The following is a 21,359-nucleotide window of genomic DNA, read 5'->3' on the forward strand; positions in this document are numbered from 1 at the left end:
CAAGTACCTAGGAATCACCTTAACTAAGGAAGTAAAGGATCTGTACAAAGAAAACTACAAAACTCTACTTCAGGAAATAAAAGTGGATACGAGGAAATGGAAAAATATCCCCTGTTCATGGATCAGGAGAATTAACATTGTCAAAATGGCAATACTTCTCAAAGCACTGTATAAATGCAACGCAATCCCTATTAGGATACCCATGACATTCTTTAAAGAATTGGAACAAACACTCCTGAAATTCATATGGAACAATAAGCCCCCATGAATAGCTAAAGCAATTCTAGGGAAAAAGAAAATGGGAGGAATCAACCTCCCTAACGTCAAACTCTACTACAAGGCAGTAATAATTAAAACAGCATGGTACTGGAACAAAGGCAGAGCTGTAGACCAATGGAACAGGGTTGAATATACTGACGTCCCCCCCCCCCCCCCAAGTATACGAGCATCTAATCTTCGATAAGGGGGCAAGAAAAGTGAAGTGGAGCAGGGAAACCCTCTTTAACAAATTATGCTGGCAAAACTGGACGGCTATATGCAAAAAAATGGGCTCAGATCTCTGCCTAACTCCATGTACAAAAGTAAGATCTAAGTGGATTAAAGACCTCAACATCAGACCGGAATCTATAAGATACATTGAGGAAAATGTTGGCAAAACCCTTCATGACATAGAAGCTAATAGTGTCTTCAAAGATGTCACACCGCTGGCCAAGCAAGTGAAAACAGAGATAGATAAATGGGACTATCTTAAACTAAGAAGCTTCTGCACCTCAAAAGAAACAGTGACCAAAATACAAAGACAGTCAACTGAACGGGAAAGGATATTCACCAACTACACATCTGATAAGGGGTTAATTTTTTTTTTTTACTGTATAGAATGAATATGTTGTTTTTTATTATGCTTTTATTTATTTTTTTATCTTTTTTTTATTAGTGAAACACCATGAAGTACACTTATAGACTTATAAATTTTTGTGCTTGGGTTTCAGTTATATAATGATCAAGTACCCATCCCTCCACCAGTGCCCATCCTCCCCCACCACAGGTCCCAGCATCCCTCCCACCCCCCATCCCCCCCCCCCCCCCCCCCCTGCCGCTGTGGCAGGGCATTCCCCCCTGTTCTCTCTCTCTTCTTTTGGGTACTGTGTTTTGCCAGAGAGGCATTGAGTGGCAATCATGTTTGGTCTATAGACTACTTTTAGCATGTCTCTCCCACCCTGGGAGGGTCTTCACAACACCCTTTATTTGGTGCTCTCTTCTCTATCTGAGCTTCCTTCTCACCTAGCACATGTGGCTGGCCTTCAAGTCATGGAGCAAAATTCCTGGTACTAATCTGAGCCCTTCCTGGGTGTTAGTCTCCCGTTTTGTTGCTTTATGTTCCCCAGATGAATGCAATCTTTCTGTGTCTATCCCGCTCTTTCTGACTCATTTCGCTTAACATGATACTTTCCATGTAGTACCACTTGTATGTAAATTTCATAACTTCATCTTTTCTAACAGCTACATAGTACTCCATTGTGTAAATGTACCAAAGTTTCTTTAACCAGTCATCTGTTCTTGGGCACTCAGGTTTTTTCCAGATTCTGGCTATTGTAAAGAGTGCTGCAATGAACAAACAATTGCAGATGTCACTTCGACTATACCTTTTTGCCTCTCTGGGATATATTCCCAGGAGTGCTATAGCTGGGTCAAATGGGAGATCGAATTCTAATTTTTTGAGAATCGTCCATACTGTTTTCCAAAAGGGTTGGACCAGCCTGCATTCCCACCAGCAGTGAAGGAGGGTCCCTTTCTCGCCACATCCGCGCCAGCACCTGTTGCTTTTGTTCTTGTGGATGTGGGCCAGTCTCTGTGGTGTGAAATGATATCTCATTGTTGTTTTGATCTGCATCTCTCTGATGATTAGTGATGTAGAGCATTTTCTCATGTGCCTTTTTGCCATTGGGATTTCTTCTTTGCGAAAGTTTCTGTTCATTTCCTCGCCCCATTTTTTGATGGGGTTGGGTGATTTCTTCTTGTGAGGTTTAACCAGTACCTTGTATATCCTTGAAATCAACCCCTTGTCGGATGTGTATTTGATGAATATTCTTTCCCATTCTGTAGGCTGTCTTTGTATTTTGATCACTGTTTCTTTTGAGGTGCAGAAGCTTCTTAGTTTAAGATAGTCCCATTTGTCTATCTCTGTTTTCACTTGCTCGGCCAGTGGCGTGACATCTTTGAAGATACCACTAAGTTCAATATCGTGGAGAGTTTTGCCAACTTTGTCTTCAATAAACATTATGGATTCCGGTCTGATGTTGAGGTCATAAATCCATTTCGATCTTACTTTTGTGCATGGTGTTAGGCAGAGATCTGAGCCCACTTTTTTGCATGTAGCCGTCCAGTTTTGCCAGCACAATTTATTAAAGAGGCTTTCCCTGCTCCATTTCACTTTTCTTGCCCCCTTATCGAAGATTAGATGATTATATGTTTGGGAGGAAATGTCAGTATATTCAACTCTCTTCCATTGGTCTGCAACTCTGCCTTTGTTCCAGTACCATGCTGATTTGATTATTACTGCTTTGTAGTAGAGCTTGAAGTTAGGGAGGTTGATTCCTCCCATTTTCTTTTTCCCAAGAATTGCTTTAGCTATTCGTGGGGGCTTATTGTTCCATATAAATTTCAGGAGTGTTTGCTCCATTTCTTTGAAGAATGTTGTGGGTATCCTTATAGGGATTGCATTGAATTTGTACAGTGCCTTGGGAAGTATTGCCATTTTGACAATGTTGATTCTCCCCATCCATGAACAGGGGATATTTTTCCATTTCCTCGTGTCCTCTTTTATTTCCTGAAGTAGCGTTTTGTAGTTTTCTTTGTACAGATGATAAGGGGTTAATTTCAAGGATATACAAAATACTGGTTCAACTCCACAAAAAGAAAACATTCAACCCCATCAAAAAATGGGGAGATGAAATGAATAGAAACTTTGACAAAGTAGAAATCTGAATGGCTAAAAGACACATGAGAAAATGTTCCACATCATTAATCATCAGGGAGATGCAGATCAAAACCACAATGAGGTATCACCTCACACCACAGAGACTGGCCCATATCCACAAGAACAAAAGCAACCGGTGCTGGCGCGGATGTGGTGAGAAAGGGACACTCCTTCACTGTTGGTGGGAATGCCGACTGGTTCAGCCCTTCTGGAAAGCAGTATGGATGATTCTCAAAAAACTAGAAATTGAGCTCCCATTTGACCCAGCAATACCACTCCTGGGAATATATCCCAGAGAGGCAAAAAAGTATAGCCGAAGTGACATCTGCAATTGTCTGTTTATTGCAGCACTCTTTACAATAGCCAGAATCTGGAAAAAACCTGAGTGCCCAAGAACAGATGACTGGTTGAAGAAACCCTGGCACATTTACACAATGGAGTACTATGTAGCTGTTAGGAAAGACGAAGTCATGAAGTTTACATACAAGTGGTACTACATGGAAAGTATCATGTTAAGCGAAATGACTCAGAAAGAAAGGGATAGACATAGAAAGATTGCATTCATCTGGGGAACATAAAGTAACAAAATAGGAAACTAACACCCAAGTATGGCAGAGATTAGTACCAGGAATTTTACTCAATGACCCGGAGGACAACCACACATGTTAGGGGAAGGGGGAGCTCAGAAAGAGAAGGGAACACCAAATAAAGGGTATTGGGAGGATCCGCCCATGATGGGAGAGCATGCTGAGGGTAGACTGTTGACCAAGCATGATTGCCACTCAATGACTCTTTTGTTGACCATGGCACTCAAAAGGAGAGAGAGGGAAATGCCCTGCCACAGAGGCAGGGTGGGATAGGGGCTGGGGGGGAGGGAGGGGATGCTGGGATCCGAGGTGGTGGGAAATGCGCACTGGTGGAGGGTTGGGTGTTTGATCATTGTATAATCGAAACCCAAGCACAAAAATGTGTAAGTCTACAACTGTACCTCATGGTGCCTCACTATTAAAAAATAAACAAATAAAAAAAAAAAGAGTGCTGGCAAACCATCAGCACTGAGGAGAGAAGCACTAACAGATTTCTCTCTCTGAGCCCCCAAGAAGGCAGCCAACCTAACCACTGCCTGGATGCCACACTTTTGGCCTCCTCACTTTTGAGAGAATACATTTCTGTTTTTTCATCCTTCCAGTTTGTAGTAGCTTGCTAAGGCAGCAGTAGGAAACTGAAACCGATGTCTGCCTATTTATCCCTCCCAAGTTTCTTTAAAGGAACAATTTGCTAAATGGGAAAAATACCTCTCAGTAGAGAACAAGGATATTTACCATGGGTTTGTTTTGCTGAGTGGTATTATGCATAGTTTCTATCAGAGAAAATATTTTGCATCATATTTTTCCAATACAATAATTCCTAGATACAGCTTTACTGATTTATTTTGATTTAGTGGCCCTACAGGATGGGGCTGCTTCTAGCTCTGTGCTCAGGGATCACTCCTGGGGGCAGTGGTGCTCAGGGATCAAACCTGGCTTGCTGTGTACAGCTCCTTGAGTCATTTCTCTGTTCTACAATGTATTTTTTTAAATACAATCACAATAATAGCAAGAAAATATGTTTTTCATCCTTAGTTCCTCTTTCTGCTCTGAGTTGTTGTATAGTTAACAAAACATACTCAATGCTAAGTATTATGTTATGCTTTGGTTGTTCTTATAATTAACAGAGGAAAAAACATTAAAAAATTTAATAAATAGGAAAGCTTACATAGAAAAATCAGATTATAGTACGTGTTAAGAAGAATTAGTTGTATGGGCACTTGGATAATGCAAAGGAAGAAAACTTAAAATATACCATAACAAATTTACTCCTGTAAAATTATTTCCCTGAGAAAGTACATACAAGATGCCTAATTTCATTTAGGCTTGGAGTTGTGGAAACTTGTCCGTTTAAAGAACAGAGAAAGACCAGCATATGTACAGTAGAAGCATTACATAGGGAAATGATGCAAAATGTGGCAAGACACATAGGCTGGAGCCAGATCAGACTAGATCTTTGGGTTATTAAGCACCATGGCAGTTTTCCAAATTACTTTTCCTCTCTTGATTGTATCATTTACAAGCAATTTTGGATCTTCAGAGCTTTTAAGTAAGGATACAGGGAAATTAAGTGAGCTCTGGCAACAGTATTAAAAGCAGAAAAGAGAAAATTCAGAAGTAGCACTAAAGGGACCAGGACAGAACTCCTCAAGAGAGATGAGAAAAGCTATATAAATCAAGAGGGAGCTATAGGAGACAAATAAAGAGAAGCAGGTGCTTTGAAGAAATAGTTAAGAGGTAAAGTCAACAAGTCCCTACTTTAAAGTCTGGTATTTGGGGCCAAGGAGATAGCCTAGGTGAGAGAGCACATGTCAAACATGTGAGGGACTGAGTGTAATCCCCACATTAAATAGACCCCCAGGCACTGCCAAGTGCTGTCCTGAAGACCCCTAAGCAGCAGGAGTGGTCCTAGTGGCCCCTAAGTAACACCCATCCTAAGAAGCACTGTAAAACTAGTCTAAACCCCAAACTGTCAAATGTCAAGATCCATCAAGAATGCTCAGGTATAATCCCTAGGTCCTCACTTGGCACCACTAGGGATGACTCTCATAAAAAGGAAAAATTATATATACATACACACACATATATAGAGAGAGAGAGGGAGGGGGGAGGGAGAGATGGCACTCAGTCAGGAATAAAGTGAAGTAGTAGAGCACAACCTTTCCATTTGTGAGGTCCTAGGTTCACTCCATGAAAGCCCTAAATATAAACAGGGCTAACCTCTCTTCCAGTCATGCTCTCCACCACGTGTTAAGCTTTTATAGACTATGTATGCACACAATTTTCCCTATCTAATTCAACCAGAGTTTTACTATGTAACGGAGAGAAAAGGTAATGATACACATGCCACTTTATGGCTTTTGTTTCATTTGCTTGTTCTGGGGTCACACTGGTGATGCTCAGGGCTTACACCCAGCTTTGTACTCAGAGATCTTTCCTGATGGGTCTTATATAGTCAGGAGATCACATGTGCCAGTAATCAAACTCAGGTCAGGCACATGCGAGGCAAATGCCGTACCAACTATACTATCTCCCTCGCCTCACAGTTACTTTAAATAAGCAGTACAAGTTTATATTAGGAAAGAAAGTGAAGGGGCTGGAGAGAGTACAGTGAGTGTGGTGCTTGTCCTGCATGCAGTCAATCCAGGCCCAATCCTTGGCACCATTTATGGTTGCCTGAGCTCCGACAGGAGTTACTTCTGAGTGCAGAGCCAGGAGTAAGTCCTGAACACTGCCTAATGTGGCCAGAAAACAAAACAAAACAAAAAAAGAAAGATAAGCATTTAATGCCTGCGTAATACTGTAAACAGCAAAGGAAAGAGATGTAATCAAGTGAGAGAAAGTAACCTGAGTGATAATTATGAGAACACAGAGAATCTGGTGGGGAAGGTGAATTAAAGTTGAAAACAAAGTCAAAAAAGTATGTACACATAAACTGTCTATGAGGGCAAATGAGAAAATTAAGAGTTTGGTGTGTTGGGGGTATGGTGCCGCCAGCAGGTCAATCTGTACCCGTGAGGCGAGTGCATCAGCATCCTGATGGTGCCTTCAGACTTTCAGATACCCCAAAATTGCTGCTGTGCCTTTGGCCAGACCCCAACAACTTGGGGCAAAGCTTACCAAGAAAGTAAATGGCCAAAAGTTAGGTATGTGGGAGACACACCCACAAACCACCTTCAGCTCAGCTATATAATTGGAGGCATGGCCTCTCTGGTTCCTGATCGAACTGTTTAATGGCCAAGATCCCAGAGACTCAGAAACAAATCTCGAAACTCAACAGCTTTTGGCAGAAATGCGTCCGAACCCTGCAGTAGGTTACAGGCGCTGGGCCACCCCAGGTGGAAATAGGTTTCGTGCCTTGGCCTGTTTCCCCCGGTGGCCCAGTGGCTGCCATCATCCAGAGACCACTGGACAGTCAGGCTTGGACCCTCAGTGATGAGACACACGGGGCCTCATGGGATGGGGTGGAGCTGGCCCTTTTCTCCCCATCCCAACAAGACCCCTAGTCGTTGCCCACAAATGGCCTCTCTGGCTCCTGATCAAGCTGTTTAATGGCCATGATGCCAGAGACTCAGAAACAAATCTTGAAACCCAGTGGCTTTTGGCAGAAATGTGTCTGGACCTTGTAGTAGGTTACTGTCGCCAGGCCACCCAGGGGGGAAAGGGTGCTGTCCCTCCACCTGCTCCCCCTTGGCGGCTTGGTGGCCGTCATCGGCCAGAGGCCACTGGACAGTCAGGTTTGGGCCCACAGTGACAAGACACTTGGGGCCTCATGGGATGGGGGTGGAGCCGGCCCTTTCCTCCCCATCCCAACAAGACCCCGAGTTGCCTCCCATAAATGGCCTTTCAGGCTCCTGATCAAGCTGTTTAACGGCCATGATCCAAGAGACACAGGAACAAATCTTGGAACTCAGCAGGTTTTGGCAGAAATCCCTCCAGATTTAATTGTTAAAATTTCAGAATTTCAAAATCATGTGGCCAGTACTGCAGCCACGTGATATCATATGTTATTCATAACCAATAATAGAAATCAAATTGTCCACTGTAGAGAGAGAGGAAAGCTATATGAAAAAATCAATCCCGTTCACAATTGTGCCCCAGAAAATCAAGTACCTAGGAATCAGCTTAACTAAGGAAGTAAAGGACCTGTACAAAGAAAACTACAAAACGCTACTTCAGGAAATAAAAGAGGACATGAGGAAATGGAAAGACATCCCCTGCTCTTGGGTCGGGAGACTTAACATTGTCAAAATGGCAATACTACCGAAAGCACTGTACAAATTCAATGCAATTCCTATAAGGATACCCATGACATTCTTCAAAGAAATGGAGCAAACACTCCTGAAATTTATATGGAACAATAAACCCCCACGAATAGCTAAAGCAATTCTTGGGGAAAAGAAAATGGGAGGAATCAACCTCCCTAACTTCAAACTTCACTACAAAGCGGTAATAATCAAAACAGCATGGTACTGGAACAAAGGCAGAACTGCAGACCAATGGAACAGGGTTGAATACACTGACATCTCCCCTCAATCATATGATCATCTAATCTTTGATAAAGGTGCAAGAAATGTGAAGTAGAGTAAGGAAAGCCTCTTTAACAAATTGTGCTGGCATCACTGGACGGCTACATGCAAAAAAATGGGCTCAGAACTCTGCCTAACACCATGTACAAAGGTAAGATCAAAATGGATTAAAGACCTCAACATCAGACCAGAAACCATAAGATACATTGAAGACAAAGTTGGCAAAACCCTCTATGACATTGAGGCTAATGGTATTTTCAAAGATGACACGCCACTGGCTGAGCAAGTGAAAACAGAGATAGATAAATGGGACTATCTTAAACTAAGAAGCTTCTGTACCTCCAAAGAAACAGTGATCAAAATACAAAGACAGTCTACAGAATGGGAAAGAATATTCACCGAATACACATCTGACAAGGAGTTGATATCAAGGATATATAAAATACTGGTTGAACTCCACAAGAAGAAAACATCCAACCCCATCAAAAAATGGGGCAATGAAATGAACAGAAACTTTCTCAAAGAAGAAATCTGAATGGCAAAAAAGCACATGAGAAAATGCTCTACATCATTAATCATCAGGGAGATGCAGATCAAAACCACAATGAGATACCATCTCACACCTCAGAGACTGGCCCACATTCAAAAGAACAAAAGCAACCCTTGCTGGCACGGATGTGGCGAGAAAGGGACACTCCTTCACTGTTGGTGGGAATGCCGACTGGTTCAGCCCTTTTGGAAAACAGTACGGACGTTCCTCAAAAAATTAGAAATTGAGCTCCCATTTGACCCAGCGATACCACTCCTGGGAATATATCCCAGAGAGGCAAAAATGTGTAGCCGAAGTGACATCTGCACTTGTTTGTTCATTGCAGCACTCTTTACAGTAGCCAGAAACTGGAAGAGACCTGAGTGCCCAAGAACAGATGACTGGTTAAAGAAACTTTGGTACATCTACACAATGGAGTACTATGTAGCTCTTAGAAAAGATGAAGTCATGAACTTTACATACAAGTGGTACAACATGGAAAGTATCATGCTAAGCGAAATGAGTCAGAAAGAGAGGGATAGACATAGAAAGATTGCATTCATCTGGGGGATATAAAATAACAAAATATGAGATTAATACCCAAGAATAGCTGAGATCAACACCAGGAGAATTACTCCATAACTTAGAGGCCAGCCGGGTATTCTAGGGGAAAGGACAATTCAGATAGAAAGGGGAACACCAAGTGGAGGGTGTTTGGAGGATCCTCCCAGGAGGGGAGATGCAGGTTGAAAGTAGACTGGACTGAACATGTTCGCCACTCAATGCCTCTTTGGCTGATCACAACACCCAAAAGGAGAGAGAGAGAACAAAAGGGAATGCCCTGCCACAGTGGCAGGGGGGGATGGGGGGATGGGGGGGAGGGATATTATCCTGGTGATGGAAAATGGGCACTGGTGGAGGGATGGGTATTTGATCGTGGTATGACCGAGATCCAAGCACAAAAAATTTGTAAATCTACAACTGTACCTCATGGTGTTTCACTAATAATAAAAAAATTAAAAAATATATAAAAAAAAAGTTAAACTGACTGATAAAAAAAAAATTGTCCACTGTAGCCTTTTCAGCAGATCTGAGTATTGGGGTAAAATCCCAAATAATAATGGTGGGCCTGCTGTCAAAATATTGAATGTACTCAAAGTAGAGAGAGAGAGTAATGTGGAAATCATCTGCCCCACAGGTAGGGGGAGGGTGTGGGATAGGGGTATACTGGGGTTTTGGTGGTGGCGAATGGGCACTGGGTGTTTCATTGTATTACCGAGACTTAAACCCGAAAGCTTTGTAACTGCTCTCACGATGATTCAATAAATAAAATTATAAAAAAAGAGAAAAAAAGTAAGGTGGAGTTCATGCCCAATTCAATCAGCTAATTCGTGGCTGAATAAATAGGAGTACTCATACATTTAAAAAAAAAAAGAGTTTGGTGTGTTACTAGGAACTACTATTAGAATTTACTAAAAGTAAAAGTAAAGGCCCTCCCGTTGATCATTGATTTGCTCGAGCGGGCCCAGTAACGTCTCCATTGGAGACTTTGTTGTTACGGTGTTTGGCATCTCGAATACATCACGGGTAGCTTGCCAGGCTCTGCCGTGCAGGCGAGATACTCTTGGTAGCTTGCCGGGCTCTCCAAGAGGGTCGGAAGAATCGAACTCGGGTCGGCGATGTTGGCTGCGTGCAAGGCAAACACCCTACCGCTGTGCTATCGCTCCAGTAGAATTTACTGTGTAATCAAATATGTTACTAAAAGAAATAGAGGGCTGGAGCGACAGCACAGCAGGTAGGGCATTTGCCTTTCTTGGCTGACCCAGGTTCAACTCCCAGCATCCCATAGTGTCCCCCGAGCACCACAAGGAGTAATTCCTGAGTGCATAAGCCAGGAATGACCCCTGTGCATCGCTGGGTGTGAACCAAAAAGCAAAATAGATAAATACATAAATAAATAGTATGTGGAGGGCAGAGGAGATGGCTCAAAGGCCTACAGTACATGCTATGCATATCAGAGGCTCGGGTTCAATACAAAAATGACTTGATCCCCTGAGCACTGTGATTGTGGGCCACAACTGAGAAACAGTATATACGGAGGTCACTTTGGGATTCATTTTTGTTACACAGTGGTAAAATGTAAAATATATTAAAATTGGTCAAGCAACAACTAAAGCAAAGAATCACCATTCATACACTAAAATTTCTTTTAAAGTGTCTTCTTAATACTGAGTTTTAGAAACCGGGAAGATAGGACCCTGCTTATGGCACCAATATTTAGTGGTCCACCAAAGTTTTGTGTGCCTTTCAAGATATCAGAGCTTCCTGGGAACTTGATATTGTTCCAGGCTTCTTTGGATTTACCATATAAATAAATGTTAGTGGAATCTGATTCACTGCCAGGCTAAGGTTTTTTTTTTTTTTTTTTTTTTTTTGGTTTTTGTTTTTGGGTCACACCTGGCAATGCACAGGGTTACTGATGGCTCATGCACTCAGGAATTACTCCTGGCGGTGCTTGGGGGACCATATGGGTTACTGGGAATCAAACCCGGGTCAGTCGCGTGCAAGGCAAACACCCTACCTGCTTTGCTATGGCTCCAGCTCCCAGGCCAAGGTTCTTAACGAGCAGGGACGAATTCTACTTTCACTGTTTCAGTTAGTGAGATCCAGAGGTCAATAAAATGTTAAAAATGGCAAGCCCTCAAAAAGATAGTATGGATCCTAATTAGTTGTGGGAGAAAAGTTGCCTATAACCAAAAAATACTGGGTTTGGACACAGGTATGAAAGTAACTTTTGCTATTTAGACCACTGAAATCTAGGGCTTTGTTTCATTATTTTAAAACTGTGGGAAATAGGGAAGATTAATGAGAAATAAAGGAATGGAGAAGTGGGAATAAGAGAAACAGAAAATGGGGCTGGAGCAATACAAGAATGGATAGGGTCCTTGCCTTGAATGTGACCGAGCCAAGTTTGATCCCCAGCATCTTATATGGTCCCCGGAGCAACACCAGGAATAATTTCTGAGCACAGAACCAAGAGTAACCTCTGAATATTACTGGGTGTAGCCAAAAATCAAAATAACAACAACAAAAAATTACATTTGGGGCCTGATAGGTAGTACAGTGGGCAGGGTGCTTGCTTTGCATGCAGTTGACCTGGATTTGACCCTTGGCACCACATATGGGTGCTGAGGAGAGACCCCTGCGTGCAGAGCCAGGAATAAGCCTTGAGTACCACTGGGATGGCCCCAAAACAAAAAGAAACAAAAAACTAGAGCAAGACGGAAAACGCCTATATATTACTATTGTACAATGAGTGTAAGTCTGAACAATTTTTAGAGGTTCTAATGGGTTATCAAAAGTCTGAACTGAATCTAAGAACTGCAGAGTGATTATTCAAAAAGTGTAACATGCTCAGGTTATATTCCCTTTCACAGACTTATCTGAAAGAATGTCAATAGAAAGGAATGTAAGGAGTTTGCAAGCATCTGGTGAAGGGTCACTGCTACAAGACCACAAAGGTCCTCACTGGACTTCCGCAAACAAGGGTCCTGGCAGCTAGGAATTTAAGCAGTCAATAACAACATGGAAACAAGAACACAAAGTCATGTATACTTGTATTACAAAATGAGTGTAACTTGTCAGGCATACTTTTAAAAGTTTAAGTTTCTAATTGTGTTCCATAGTCAATTCTGGTCTGAGAGTAATCTCCAGCTAACAACTGATTTTTAGGAAGTTAGAATATTTATATTTGTTGAATACAAATATACAAATATTTGTATTGAGAATGAGTTAATTTAGGGCAGGGGAGATATGACAAGGTAGAGGGGGACATGCAAGACATGTGTCCAATCCCAGTGTGGATTCCTGTTTGATCCCTGGCACCAAATGATGACCTCCTCCAACTGCATGTTGTAGCCCTGGAGGTGGGATCTTTGTGGGTCTAACACTATACAACCAAACAGCACCTCATCCTCAGGGCAGGTTGGCTGAGAATTGCCAGGAGGGGACCTCAGGCTCTGAGCATCACTTGTGAGGAAAAATCCCAATTCACCTCTTTTCCTCTCCCTCTCACCCCCCCGCCCCACACACACACATACACAACTAATGTATAATGCTATAATGGAACATATGTCTTTCACTAAAGAAAAACAAATTAATGAGTCACTTTGTGTGAATGCTGCGATTTCTAAGCGGGTTCAATAAATTAAAAAAGGAACAGATTCTTTATCTTTAGATAAAGAAACAGTAACAATATATAACTGAGCATTATATACTTCATGAAATATCTATCCTGGGCTGAAATACAAACCTGAAAGTTTGCCACAATGGAGAGTCCTAAACAACTGAATAATCCAATTATAAGTCCAGCTTTGTTTAATTTGATGACACGATTCTCTTCAGGATTCAGAGCTTGTACTTGCTTATAACGAACATAAATGGTAGCAATGCCTAGGAAGATATAATAAAAATAACCAAAAAGCCAGCCAAATCTTAAGTGGCCAAGGAATTAAGCTGCCAACAAGAGTTTACAAAGGTCACTGATACCTAGAAAGAGATTTCTCTTTAAAGTTGATATGAAAACAAAACAGAACAAAGCAAAATAATTGTAGAATTTAAAGAAATTTTGTTTCAGGGGCCAGAAAGATAACACAGCAGGTAGGGCAATTGCCTTGTATACAGGTGGCCTAGGTTCCATCCCCGGCATCCCATATGGTCCCCAGAGCATCAGGATGAGAATTTCTAAGCACAGAGCCAGGAGTAAGTCCTGAGCATCTCTGGATATGATCAAAATAAACCAAAAAATAAAAATAGAAATAAACAAAAACAAAAAAGAACTTTTGCTTGTTTTTGTTTTCGTGCCATGCCTGGCAATGCTCAGGGCTTACTTTGGCTCTGAACTCAGGAACAATACCTGGCAGTGCTCACGGACCATATGGGATGTCAGTGATCGAACCCTGGTGGGCCACATGTGAGGGAAGTGCCCTAACTACTATATTATCTCCCCAGCCCCCAAACTTTAGGATAAACAGAAGAGATAAGTTTGATGTTTTTGGACAATCTCTAATGATGGTCTTATAAAACACAAAATATTCTGTGTGATTAGCACCAAAGTCTAAAGTAATTATGCTCATACATGAATAAAATGAGCATAAGCAAAAATAAAAGATTATTAGTATTCATTTACTTCAAATTATAAGATGGCTGAAACAAAAAATAATAATTAGACAAAAAAAACCAAAACACGTCACTGTTCTGATTGGTCAGGAAAGAGCTAAACCAAATTTTTCATTGTGAATGTATTTCCAAAAATCCAAAAGTGTTGACAATTTAATAGAGATATGCTTTTGTGAATGTAGTGAAAAAATTGACCCTAATATGACCTCCTATAAACAGAATCATTTTCCTGACTTCAGCACTTTGTTTGGTTTTGGGACACACTTGGCAGTGTTCCAGCGATCATATAGGGTGCTAGGGATTGAGTCTGGTTTGGATGCATGCAAGACAAAGGCCCTGCCCACTATACCATCACTCTAACTCTCTGACTTCAACTTTTTCTGTGAGTAAATATAAGAAGAATAAAATTTTTTTAAAGCATCTGATGGAAACTTTTCTAAACCATTAGTAAAAATCTTCTTCCAAAAATAAGTAAGAGAATTGCAAAATACTGCTTATGTCCATTCTTTTGTATTAGAATAGCCCTAAATATCAAAACCTTATTTCACTACTATTTTCAAAGTTATAACATTTTGAAATATTTTGAAAGTTATAACATTCAAAATAAAAGATGAAAGACTTCTAGATTAGGACAATCACTTCTAGAACATTCGATCTGTGTAAAATAGCGGCTTCAGGTCAAGAAGGAGTGTGTTACAGGTTAGATAGAGCCTACTTTACAAAATCGTATAGCTCTTTGAGGTCATATTTGAGCTACCTTTGAGGTCATATTTATATCTCTTTATTCATTCTTTGAACAAACTTGCAGGCTATCGAATGTAGCCTGCCCACAGGGCAGAGTCTGGCAAACTCCCCGTGGCGTACCAAATATGTCAAATACCAGTAACAATGATGGGTCTCATTCTCCTAAAGAGCCTTGAATATAATCTCAGGGCTAGGATGAAAGAGACGTTACTGGGGCCTGCTCGAGGCAATCAACGAATAACAGGATGATGAAATGAAATGATGAAATTCATTCTTTGTACACTTGTCCAACTGGAATATCATATCCTAATCATTTACTGTTTGCCATAAAATGGCACTGTAAATAAATACTTATTAAATAAAAAACAATGAAAGGAAAAATGAAAGAAAGAAAAAACACTCATTACTTACATAAAATTGCTGCAACATTTAACATTGCCCCAAACAAGCATTTTTCTGGAGCTACTGTACCAGTGTCACTAGGGAAAAAAAAAAAAAAAAGAAGGAATGTGAATTTCCCACACTAGATAAACACATGTTTTTCTTATAGAGATCACAGTTATTTCAAATTCTTTGTCTTTTAAGAAATCAATGCATTCAGCCCATATATAATTTTAAAAGGAGCACAAAATAATTAGAACTTTCAGTATCATTTTCCACTCACGTATTTCCCTCATTATGTCTTTTGTATGTAATAAAAATAATATAAATTAGATTTTTTAAAAGTTGGAGTGATAGCACAGTGGGTAGGGTGTTCGCCTTACAAGCGGCCAACATGGCCGACCCGAGTTCGATTCCTCCGCCCCTCTCGGAGAGCCCGGCAAGCTACTGAGAGTATTGGATATGCCAGACACAGTAACAACAAAGTCTCCAATGGAGATGTTACTGGGCCCGCTCGAGCAAATCGACGATCAACGGGAGGGCCTTTACTTTACTTACTTTACTAGATTTTTTAAAAAGTTATCATTGGCATGGACTCTTTAATCAATCAAGTAGACATGTTTATCTGCCTTAGTTCAATATTACCTAACAACCCCACACGTTCTTTCACAACTCTGTCTTTCTGCATGTTATTAACTTTGCTTAGAATTCAACCAACACCTAACCACTTCCTGATTAATTAAAAAAGTATTTATCAAGCTCTTACTGCATGCCAAACATTTTAAAATCATGAATACAGTGTCAAGAAAAAGGACAACACCTTAAAGAGTTTCTTCATCTGTGAAATCAGGCCGTTGTTTCCCTCCCAGTCTCACTGGACCAGTATGATAAAATATGTGATAATGTACAGAAGGCACACAGAAACACCTATTAAATGTGGGTTCCTCTCTCTTACATTCAATTATTATACAAATTGATAGAAAAGAAAATTATTGGTCTCCAAATACTATATAGGAAAGAGACTAAAAGGCAGTGCAATGGGAATTTTTATAAAAGGAAATGGAAAGTCATCTTTAATAAAGAATTAATAAAATTTAGTGAACAATGGAAAAAATATCAAATATGAATCAAAAGATTCTGGCTCACAAACTTCACATACCATAGATTTTTGTTACTCTTTGATTGTCTTGAGGGAGTAAGGATCATAGATTTTTTTTGTCATTCCTTCTACCTTCTAAGTTTTCTATAATGTATATGCATTACAGTTTGGGAGCTTTCGGGGGGATTTGGGGACGCCATTCAGCAGTGCTTGGGGGTTATACCTGGTTTTGTGCTAAAGGGTCACTTCTAGAGGTACTTAGGAGACCAGAAGCATTGCTGGGGATTAAACCAGGGTTGGCTAAATGCAACCTCATTACTATCTCTCTCATGCATTCTTAAAGTCAAGGGAAAAAACTTTACACTTTCGATAATTATAAACAATGCTCTTGTTTTGTATTATTCCATACACAAAGAAAAGAATGTATTCAAGATGTCTAGCTGAGTGTTCTCATTTCTTGGCTCTGCAGGAAAAGGACATAAGCTGGATACAAGTGAAAACAGCTAAATCCATCTACTCATCAGCAGAACACTTTCACTTACTGGTCAACAAATGATTTTGATCATATACACTAAAAATGTCTAATATGTACCTTTAAAATATATGTGATTATTATATAATAAAATTTAAATATTTTGAGAGTAAAATCTATGAAAAGTTCTAGTAGTTTCTTCTCATACTCCAGTGGCTAGTTTCATGCACTCTATACTTAGACATCCTCTACTTGAACCAATAACTGGTTCTATTTTGAAGAGAATGATTCTGCATTTATCTTACAAGTGGAATTTACACTGGTTAGGTTCTTTGGGGATTATAACAACTGAAAATTTTAGATAGAGTTTATAAACCAAAAAGAACTTTGCAGAAGTCTAGTTAAATGTATAATCATTGATTCAGATGAAGAATATGAGCTTTTTTAAAAAAAAAGAGAGAATCATTGGGCATATTAGAATATTGGATAGATCCCAGAGTAACACCAATTTCACTGGAAGAAGAAAAAAAAGGCAGAAAGATAAGAACAGAAATGCAAGTGTCTGGGGTACTACCCAACAGAAAATCACATGCAGTACCATCAGAGAACTGAAACTCCAGACAAAATGAAAGCATGCCAGTTCTCAAAAGGGGAAATAAAAGTGCTGAAGACCCTCATGTATCATATATATAACATTGTTTCTCAATGCTACATATATATACACACACATGTATATGTATTTGTGTGTGTGTGTGTTTCCCAAGCAATGTGATAAATAGTGTGATTATTAAAAAATTATTCTGAGAATTTATACCATGAATTCTAAAATATTTTGGGGCTTTCTAAATCTTCCCAAAGCAAACTGAATTTCTTTATATCCTTTGAGTTACACCATATCACTGAGAAACAATGTTGATGGCAATGCCATATTTTATAAATGTTTTTATTTAATCTGTATTTTGTTTTGATTTGGAGCCACAACCAGTGATGCTCAGGGATTACTTCTGGCTCTCCACTCAGGAATTACTTCTGGTAGTGCTTGGGGAACCATATGGACGCCAGGAATCAAAACCAGGTCAACCGCAAGTGCCCTACCTGCTGTGCCCTACAGCCCCTATAAACTTTTTAAGCTTCTAATTTATCATCCTTTAAAAGTTTATTACTTTCAGTGTTGTAAAAGTTATTATAGAGAAAGTAAACAAAGTAACAATAAAGTAATGATTTTTTTTAGAAAAGCAATTCATTTGCCATGCCCACAGATGAGATTTCAAAAGCATCATATAGAAGTGAACTGCTTAAAACAAAAATTACTGAACCTTACCCAGTGTGGAATCATTAAGATTTTAACACTGATAATCTCTGAATCATACTTTAAAATGGCATTTGAATAACATTTTCTTTATCTGACTCTTTAAGTCTTTTAGCTTTATATAAAAGTTTAAATCTTTATAGTTGCAGAAATGATTCATTATCATTAGAAATATTTCATATTCTTTGTGAACTCATAAACTGATGGAATTCTTTAAGAGAGAAACCTGGCAGAGTCCAACTAAAAGAGCTGGTGCTCAATTACCTATCCAATAATCCCACTTCTAGGAATCCACCTCATACTAATATTAGCAGAAGTGTATACATTTATATATTATGAGATACTTATTGTAACAGCTAAAAAAATAAAGATCAACTTCCTTATAAACATATTATATTATTTTTGGTAATAAAGCAAACAAATGAACTCTAGCCTCCTCCACTATAACCCAAAACATAAAAATGATAAGGAAGGAAGAAGGGAAAGATGAGTGGGGGAAACAGACAGCTCTGTATAAATACGGATGACAAAGCAAACCCAAGTCTGGAAATAAACCAACCAAACCATTAATCAATTTGGGGGGAAGGACAGGAACTGAAGGAGGGCCTTCGAAGAGCCAGGGATGGAAAACTAGGGTCTTATATAAGCAAGGCATCTGTTCTACCCTGAGCCACATTCCTGACCAGGGAAAGCAGTTTATATTTTGGGGGGCAGTGACAGAGAGAGGAACTGGCAACACCCTGAGGGTTACCTTGCCTCAATACCCAGGGGTTGCTTCTGGTAGTGCTTAGGGTACCAAAGAGTGTCAGGGATCAAATCCAGACTTCCCAGAAGCAAAGTTCTGCACTCCAGCTCTTTTAAGCCATTACACTAGCCTGGGGACTTCTGTCTTTTAAATTTATAATCACTAGTAGTATTTAAAATCCATTATTATAAGCACATACCTCCTTTATAATATTTTGGGGGTGACTAGGCTTCCCATTTGCCACTTCTTCATAGGTGACAGCACTCAGGGGCCAGGGCTACTCCCAGAGACATTTTGCCAGTTGGACTGGCAGCTCAGTGATAGGACCCTGCAGTGCCAGGGTCCACCATCGCCATTTTAGTGGTGCTTGGGGGCTACCAGGGTCACACCTGGCAAGAACTTGGGGAGACCACATGGTGCCAGGGATGAAATAATGGTTAAAAAGAAGGTTAAAGGGCAGGGGAGATAGCATGGACTCGGTCTCCAGGCAGGACCCCTTTTCAATTCCTGGTATTGCATTGCCTGATCCCCAGCATTGCAAAGTGTAGCCCTCCAGACCCCTAGCAGAGCTGGGGGGGGCCCACTGAGACAAAGTAGTATTACATCCTTGGAAGCAAGCATTGAACCATTCAGTCTGGTTGGCTCTGTATCACTGGAAAGGGCCCCCTATGCACTACCAGAGGGTGCCCTTCCATCTTCCCCCATACCCCCCTTCCCCCCCCACACCACCACCACCAAAAGGAAGAGGATGATGCAACTGAACATCTAAACTTACAATTCATTCATTCATTCATCATCCTGTTTTTCGTCGATTGCCTCAAGCAGGCCCCAGTAACGTCTCTTTCATCCTAGCCCTGAGATTATATTCAAGGCTCTTTAGGAGAATGAGACCCATCATTGTTACTGGTATTTGGCATATTTGGTACGCCAAGGGGAGTTTGCCAGACTCTGCCCTGTGGGCAGGCTACATTCGATAGCCTGCAAGTTTGTCCAAAGTAGGAATGAGATAATAAGATGTCATAAAAAGATGTCCTGATAAGATGTTGAGCGGCCGCGTGGTTCCAGGAGCTGGATTTTATAGTCTCTGAGTCTTGGCCGTTGGTGGGATTACACAGGGCCAGGGGGCCAGGTGGTGGGTGTGACCCCCGCCTACTGGAATTTGGAGGATCTGGGTGGAAAATGCTCGACTCCAATCCGAGTAGGCTTGAAGATCTCGGCCCCGGAACCCGCGTGGCTTTGTCCCTCTGCTAGTACCTTCATGTGTGCGGAGAGTGGTCTCGGCATGGTGGTGGCTGGTCCTGGAGGTCTTCCGCTGCCGGAGCCCTGGTCGGGGCGGGGAGGAAAGCTCAACCCGCTCCCTTCCAAGGGACCCCGGCGAGGAACAGCCAGGCGCAGGGGCAGGAGACTGCACTGGTCTCGTCCGGGAGCTGGATTTTATAGTCTCTGAGTCTTACAATACTGGCAGTTTTTGAAATTTCAAAGTATTACCAAAATTTGATTCTTAAAATATCAGAAAGATCTAGACATGTGTCTCAAAGAGCAAGAGTTTCCAGGGGCCACAAGAGCAGTCAAATGGAATCTGGTTCCGGCGCTACTGAGCTGTGCGCGCTTATAGAGAGAACTCCTTTCTTCCTCCTTTATAGGGACACAAGAGCTCTTAACTCAAAGCATGGCTGGGAACATTCAAGTATTTATGACTTGAAGAACGACTTGAAAAATGTTTACCACCAGGAGGATTACTCCATAACTTAGAGGCCAGCCGGATGTTCTAGGGGAAAGGGCAGTTCAGATAGAGAAGGGAACACCAAATGAAAGGTGTTTGGAGGATCCTCCCAGGAGGGGAAATGCATGTTGAAAGTAGACTATGGACTGAACATGATTGCCACTCAATGCCTCTTTTGCAGACCACAACACCCAAAAGGAGAGAGAGAACAAAGGGGAATGCCCTGCCACAGAGGCAGGGTGGGAGGGCGGGTGGGGGGAAATGGGCACTGGTGGAGGGATGGGTATTTGATCATTGTATGACCGAAACTCAGGCACAAAGATTTGTAAATCTACAACTGTACCTCATGGTGCTTCACTAATAAAAAAAAAAAAAAGAAAAGAAAAAAAGAAAAATGTTTACCTTGAATCTAATAAGTGCATTAATAAAAGCTTGTTATCATTATCTTATAATCACTAATAATCACATAATAAAGTACAACATTTTTTACTGTTGTATATGATATATGGGCTGGAGCGAATAGCACAGGGCATTTGCCTTGCAAGCGGCCAACCCAGGTTTGATTCCTGCATCCCTCTCAGAGAACCCGGCAAGCTACTGAGAGTATCCCTTTCACAGCCTGGCAAGCTTCCCGTGGTGTACTGGATATGACAAAAACAGTAACAACAACTCTCACAATGGGGACATTACTGGTACCCCACTGGAGCAAATCGTGAACAATGGGATGACAGTGCTACAGTGCTGCATGATATATTACTGTTAAATTATATACAATGTATGTCATGTTATATTATATGCAACATTTATATATAACAATGTATATATTATATAACCCATAATTTATTACACATAATTATTTATATAAAAATACATATACGATGGGCTAGAGCAATAGTACAGTGGGTAGGGCATCTGCCTTGCACGCGGCTGACCCGGGTTTGATTCCTCTGCCCCTCTTGGAGAGCCCGGCAAGCTACTGAGAGTATCTTGCCCGCATGGCAAAGCCTGGCAAGCTACCCGTGACGTAGTCAATATGCCAAAAACAGTAAGAAGTCTCACAATTTGTTGTGAGATGTTACTGGTGCC

General features: G+C 40.9%; 1 protein-coding gene across 2 annotated transcripts in view; it reads right to left on the bottom strand.

The window, feature by feature from the left end:
• Positions 1–21,359, bottom strand: part of DRAM2 (DNA damage regulated autophagy modulator 2) — a 46,219-nt gene that overhangs the window by 13,142 nt on the left and 11,718 nt on the right. For both annotated transcript variants that reach the window (XM_056122828.1, XM_056122829.1), the window contains exons 4-5: positions 14,956–15,023; positions 12,935–13,074 (exon numbers count right to left, since the gene is read on the bottom strand). In XM_056122828.1, the coding sequence (XP_055978803.1) occupies positions 12,935–13,074; positions 14,956–15,023 (208 nt within the window). The remainder of the gene's footprint in view (positions 1–12,934; positions 13,075–14,955; positions 15,024–21,359) is intronic.

This window comes from Sorex fumeus, unplaced genomic scaffold, assembly GCF_029834395.1.
Source record: "Sorex fumeus unplaced genomic scaffold, SorFum_2.1 ptg000047l, whole genome shotgun sequence".
Taxonomy (NCBI): domain Eukaryota; kingdom Metazoa; phylum Chordata; class Mammalia; order Eulipotyphla; family Soricidae; genus Sorex; species Sorex fumeus.